At 39.5% G+C, this 6,407-nt stretch overlaps 1 protein-coding gene across 1 annotated transcript; it reads left to right on the top strand.

Moving 5' to 3' along the window:
- The first annotated feature begins 2,136 nt into the window (after positions 1 to 2,136).
- LOC149014335 (Leucine-rich repeat (LRR) family protein) lies at positions 2,137 to 4,372 on the top strand. Its single transcript, XM_089157493.1, has 2 exons — positions 2,137 to 2,399; positions 2,503 to 4,372. Exon 2 carries the CDS (start codon positions 2,594 to 2,596, stop codon positions 3,866 to 3,868), a length of 1,275 nt encoding a protein of 424 aa, XP_089013619.1. The 5' UTR covers positions 2,137 to 2,399; positions 2,503 to 2,593; the 3' UTR covers positions 3,869 to 4,372.
- The last annotated feature ends 2,035 nt before the right edge of the window (positions 4,373 to 6,407 follow it).

Genomic DNA, 6,407 nt, shown 5'->3' with positions numbered 1-6,407 from the left:
GATTTTGATTTTGTGAGAGGTGTGAAATGTTTTGAAAAGAAATTGAGGAGGTTCATGTAAATTTTTTTTAATTAAAGTTAAAATAAACAGTAATTTGATGGTGTCAAATGTGGAAGAGTGCTTTGTAAGGTTTCAGTTTTGAGGGATATGTCAAGTTTCTATTGAAAATGGAGAGACTCGCGTAAAAAATTCTTTTTAAATTTTTAGGTTGAAGAGTGACGAGAGTTTCAATGTTTCTAAATGATGGGATGACTTTATATATACATTATTTATGTAAAAAGTTGGGGAAAGAATCTCTACTTTCAGGAGAAGCGACTTTAAAGAGGTTTAATTACACTCCTTACATAGCCTGAAATCTATAACATACATTAACCACTTAAAGCATTGAGATGATATTGATCGGTACATATACATATTTGATAGATAATTCTCTTTTCTTTAGTTCTAAATAATACATATTGGATTGTATTAAAATGTATTAATCAATAATATAATATTTAAAATCTTATGATACTCTAAATACAATATTTGATAACGGTATTTTAAACTTTGGCATCAACCCAGCCTATGTTTGTGATAGTGGAAACCGGGATCCCCTCAGAAGCTATGAGCAAATTCTCATTGGATCTCGGATTTTTTTAACAGCTATGAAGCTAATTTCCTTGCCAATGCAATGTGTGTATGCTTCAACTGGGATCCTATCTTAGAAAAATTGATTGAGACTCCCTTCCCAGTACCACGAAGATATCTACATACTTGTTCCCCCCTCCCCCAAAGGGTTGGGGTGGTTTGTTCTTGGGGATTGTAGTAGTTTTCATTATCCCGAATATTCATAGAGCTAGCAGATTATGACTATGTTGAACTTGAATCTGATAGCCAATAGATAGCGAAATATGTACAAAGAGTTTTGTCACTAGTCCCCTATTACATACTAGCCGTTGTATAGGATAATAGAGTTTCTAGATTGTAAAGTATGATAGAATGACTGTGTTTTGACAAGTTTTTAGTGAAATAATGTTTCTTTTTGTGTAACCTCTAGTTCGTCTTTTTTATTTTTTTGTTGCCAATCCCGGTTTATAAACTGGTGTTCGACCCGTGTCGCACACCTGGTCGTGGTGGGTGAGTCTCCCAGTAGGAATTTTTTGCATTCACAAGGATTCGATACCGGATTGTTGCTTACCAGTTGGACCAACCCGTTGGTTTTAGTTCGCATTTAATAAAAATATTAGTTGAAAAATAAAATAAAATAAAAAAACTCATAAAGCTGAAGATGAAATTTTTACCGTAAACAATACATTAATGCGATGCACAGCTTTATGGAACAAGATATCTATTAACACTGTACAAACTAGATTCGCTGTTAGAAATCTCTCTGTTAAATAGACAATTTTTTAATGATGCTCAGGTACGTAGAGCACCACAGGAACAGACAATATAAAGAGATAGATAATTTTTTTTTTCTTTTTTAAAGAGAGATGATGTTTATGGATTGAACACGATGAGGTAGACATTCAGATTCAAAGAGCTCACATTCAGATTCGTCCTTGTGCGTAGGATCCCTGACCCTCCATTAATGAGTGCGGTGCTGTCTGGGCTTCCATTGATGAGTACCTGCTGCAACTCCCACGTGTATTAATCTTGTGACTTCACCCTCACTCATTTTAACTCTGAATCTGTGAAATTTTGCAGAGCGGAGCGGTCCCATTATGAAGAGGAGAGGACCACAAGATCCAAATTTACAGCAATACAAAACCAAAACTAGGGAGAAAGACTGTAACTCATAAGTCCTCTAAATATGGCATAAGCAATGTGTTGTTTTGGACTACAAAGATTAAATAACTAACTTGAATGATTCGATTTGGGGTGAGAGAGAGCTAGGGAAGCGAATGATTTTGAAGACTTGGGTTATGCATTGAGAGATCACATTGTAGTTTTTTTTGTAATTTTTGCTAAGATTTGAGGTGAGAATTCTGGTAATGCAGATATGGCGATTGGTTGAGAAATTAGAGGAACCCAAAACACTTGTCTCCAGACTCCTGGCCATCTTGTAATGCAGATATGGCGATTAGTTGAGAAATTATCGCGTTTTCTCTACATCACAGATATTTTGGTGGATGATTCCCTTATAATAAACATGGAGTCATGTGAAACAAAAATCCAACCATGGGATGTCTCCCTAGGTACTGACCTCTCTGGAGCAGAGCCAAATCCCTGTTAATTAGTTTACTTAACTTTCCTTCAAAGATTTGAAAAAACAAAAAATCTCTGAGACCAGTGGCTCCCCACCAACGGGTAAGATAAAATAAGCAAGAGCAACGTTTAACTTTCCATTGCAGTGCAGTGCTGTGCTACTGTTGTCTTTCCCTTCGGTGATCAGTCTTCAGCTTTCACCGTGTAAGGTATGGTCTTCCCTTCAGATCAGTCTTTAGCTTTTACTTGCTAATTGGAATCCAGCCACCCACATTTTGATATCTTCTTCATTTTCCTCTCTTATCTCTACAGCTGCTCTACAACAAAGTCCAGGTTACCAATTGCAAGAGAGAACCAGAGGAGGAGAACAGCCAAAGATTACAGAGTTTTTGAGGAAGGAAACATGGGTAGTATCTGTTTCTCCCTGTTCACTCTAGTCTTGATGATGGTTACATCTTCGGAGCTGTTGTTGAAAGGAGATTCAAAAACGTTTAGGGGAGATATACATGGTTTGGAAGAGCTGAAGAAGGGGGTTGCCCCTGGCTCTGTGAACCCTGGATCTTGTTTGAGTTCATGGAACTTCTCAGTCGACCCATGTGACAATCTCTTCTCCGATCACTTCACCTGTGGTTTCCGATGCGACATTGTCGTTTCCGGTATCAGCAGAGTCACCGAGGTCAGCCTCGATCAAGCTGGTTACTCTGGCTCACTTTCCTCTACCGCCTGCAACAACCTTCCTTACTTGGAAACCCTAGACCTCACAGAAAATTCCTTCGCTGGTTCGATCCCCACCTCCCTCTCCAACCTTAAGCGTCTCCGTCGTCTCACTCTCTCGGGAAACTATTTTTCCGGTGAGATACCCACCTCGATTGGCTCTCTCTCTGCTCTGGAGGAGCTTTATCTCGACCACAACCAACTCCGGGGTTCTATTCCTTCGAGCTTCGATGGTCTGATTAGCCTCAAAAGACTAGAACTTCAGGGAAACAAGCTCTCTGGCGAGTTTCCTAATCTGGGTTCCCTCAAGAACCTCAGTTTCTTAGATGCCAGCGACAATGCAATCTCCGGTAGAGCTCCGGCTGGTTTGCCAGCTTCTTTGGTTGAGATCTCCATGAGGAATAACAGTATGAAAGGAAATCTCCCTGAAAAAATCGGTGATTTGGGATTTCTGCAGGTGTTGGATCTGAGTCATAATCGATTCTTCGGCACTGTTCCATCAATTCTGTTCCAACACCCATCTCTGCAACAGCTCACTCTTTCCCACAATCAGATCTCATCGATACAGATGCCAAGCGACATGGGTTCGAAGAGCGAACTTATAGCCCTAGATCTAAGTAACAACCAGCTTCAGGGGTTGTTGCCCTCATTCATGGCAACAATGCCGAAGCTATCATCTCTGTCGTTGGAGAAGAACTTGTTCACAGGGACGATACCATCACAGTATGCACTGAAAGCCGCGAATCCGAGTGAGGGGACATCACCATTTGCTAGGTTGTTGCTTGGGGGAAACTACTTGTATGGTTCGATTCCGGAGCCATTAATGTCGATGAAACAGGGTAATGTCAATGTAAGCTTAGTTGATAACTGCTTGTATAGGTGCCCAGGGAACTTCTCCTTCTGTCAAGGTGGGAATCAGAAGTCTTCCATGGAATGTAAAAGCTTTGTGCCTGCAAACCCTTGAAAGCTGATAGCATCAATCACTTTCCAACGGAGTTTTCATATCTTATGATCTCTATAAGTTCTTTGTTATCGTAATCGATCCATCCATTCTTCAGTTTAGTTAACAATAGAAAACAAATTTGCAGGAAAAATGAAAAGGAAAAGGAAATCCAAGATTTTTGAGGCTGAGAAGAGTGATATTTGCATTAGATTTTGATTCGTATGTGAAATGAAAATGCCGAAAGAAACCTAGGGCTGCAACACCAACACGGCCGGCCTGGACCGGGCTTTCGCAATTCCAAGCCCGGCCTTATACATTCTAATCTAAGTCCATTCCTGCCTTGACTCTAATTCAAGGCCAAAGATTATTGTCCCTGATCCTAAGTCTTACAGGACCAAGCCAAGTCCATTCCTGCCTTGATTGGCCTTGTCCTTGGGCCTACCCTAATTAGCCTTATACTTGGTCCTGTCCCTAGCCTTGACCCTAATCTTGATTGGCCCTATACTTGGTATTGTCCTTAGCCTTGACCCTGATCCTGATTGACCCTATACTTGGCCCTGGCCTTAACCCTGACTCTAGTTGGCCCTATCCTTATCCTGTTCTTCATTCATTGAGATCAAGTATAAGAGAAAAAAATTAGGATTAGGATTATGGCCAGAATCAGGGCCAAGATTAAGGCTAGGGTCAGGGTAAAAAATTAGAGACATATCAGGACAGGTCCGGCAGGCCAAAGAGTAATCCCAAAGCCCACTGAAAGAAACGTAGTTCCAAATACAATATTAAGCCCGAGACTCTGTTGGTTAATTTAATCCACCATCATTAATTAATAATTAGTGTGGAGTGGTTCTCACAAGCCTTTCTCCATATGAATGGGCATTAGTTGGCTGAGTAGGCTGGAGAAGAGGCCCAACTGTGTGATAAGGCCTTAAATGTAATCTGAGGCCCAAAACTCTACGAAGTGGACACTCTTAGTCACCATGGTGTTCATGGGCATTTGCCCAAGCCCAAATAATAATAATAATCATAATAAAGGAGAGAAAAAGTTATCATTGCCCTTGGTTGGAAAATCGTTTTCATGGTACCGTTGTTCAAATTTTTTGTGGGGGTAAAAGGGAACTTTTTATATATAGGGGATGATGATATTACATATACCATCAGAGAGTCGAATCTATAACCTCTTTACTAAGAGGTGTTGTCATTATCAATCAAACAACCATGCGATGGTACCATTATACCAAACTCCAGGTTTTTGCATTAAATCCTTGAATTTTTTTTACTATTTGATTATTTCTTTGTTGAAATGATGGTATTGATTAGTATCATTATCAACAAATATACAAATTAGATAGACTCATTCAGATGGTCCTCATGGAACATTTTCGCTTTCCCATCACAACAAGAGAGAAAAATCTTTCAATGCAGAGTTGGTAGAGTGGTAAAGACTCATACTTCTTAGTGAAGAGGTTATGGGTTCGACTTTTACGAACGACATATGTAATAACCCCATCCCTTATGTATAAAACTCCCCCTCCAAAAAAACAAGAGAGGAAAATCTGTCTTTTAATTTGGACCCTGTTCTTCGTTCCTTTATCTAGAGCTCTTCTTGTTGAAATTTTGCTCAAACAAAAATAGGATGAGGAAGATATCCGTATTTTGATCTGAGTTAATGAAATGTCCAAATTTCTCGTAGAAACATAGAATCAAGGGAGCACACTTTATTAAGTCATAGTGATTGGGGCCTACTGATCTAGGTGGAAGAGGGAAGGTGTGGTAAGAATAGAGACTTGAGCCCATATAAGAGGCTGTCACCCACTATGCTAGAAGTACATTAACAGGACAAAATTTTTGTCATTATTTATATTCACTTTAAATTTAACAATTCCAATGAATGTAGATTGCATTCTAGTTCATTGAATTAAGTTCCCACAATTAATATTCTAGTAAGTAATTAATATAAAAAGCGCCATTTAGATCGAATAAAACTCTGATAGTTGTTGATGGATTAATATTTTGAAAATTTTCAGTCCCACCCCTAGAATCATCCCTTTATATTAGTGAGACTTCCAGAGTTACCTAATTTTTTTTTAAACAAGTTCATATATATAAAGAAAGAATTGTTACAAATGATAGAAACGTCTGTCCTACGCTTCTTTATGTACATAGTGGTAGATTACACATGGAGAGACAAAGGATCAGGATGAAACATATCTGACACTGGAGCTAAGGATGCCAAATAATAGGCACAAACAGTTCGTTTTCGCGCACCATGTGGGAGGTAATGCAAGAGCTAAAATTCACCCACAATCCTTGAATATCTTCCAAAACACCCAACAATACCAAGGAGGTTAAATGACACCCAACACATAGGGGATGCAATCCAAACCACCAATTAGTAGACATGCATCGATGAATATGGATAGATGCAATTTCATCCCACCGTTCTTGAAGCAAGGCATCCACTAGATCAGACCGCCACCTAGAGGACCCATCAAAGAGCTCACACACCTACATTTGCGGGTTTCTATCAAGGGCTGCAGCCACTAGGGCGTCGTCCTTGGCT

This window comes from Hakea prostrata, chromosome 5 (assembly GCF_041222555.1).
Source record: "Hakea prostrata isolate BN-2017 chromosome 5, UWA_Hpros_2, whole genome shotgun sequence".
Taxonomy (NCBI): Eukaryota; Viridiplantae; Streptophyta; class Magnoliopsida; order Proteales; family Proteaceae; genus Hakea; species Hakea prostrata.
Note: the sequence above shows the minus strand (reverse complement) of the source record. Positions and strands in the feature narration are given on the sequence as shown.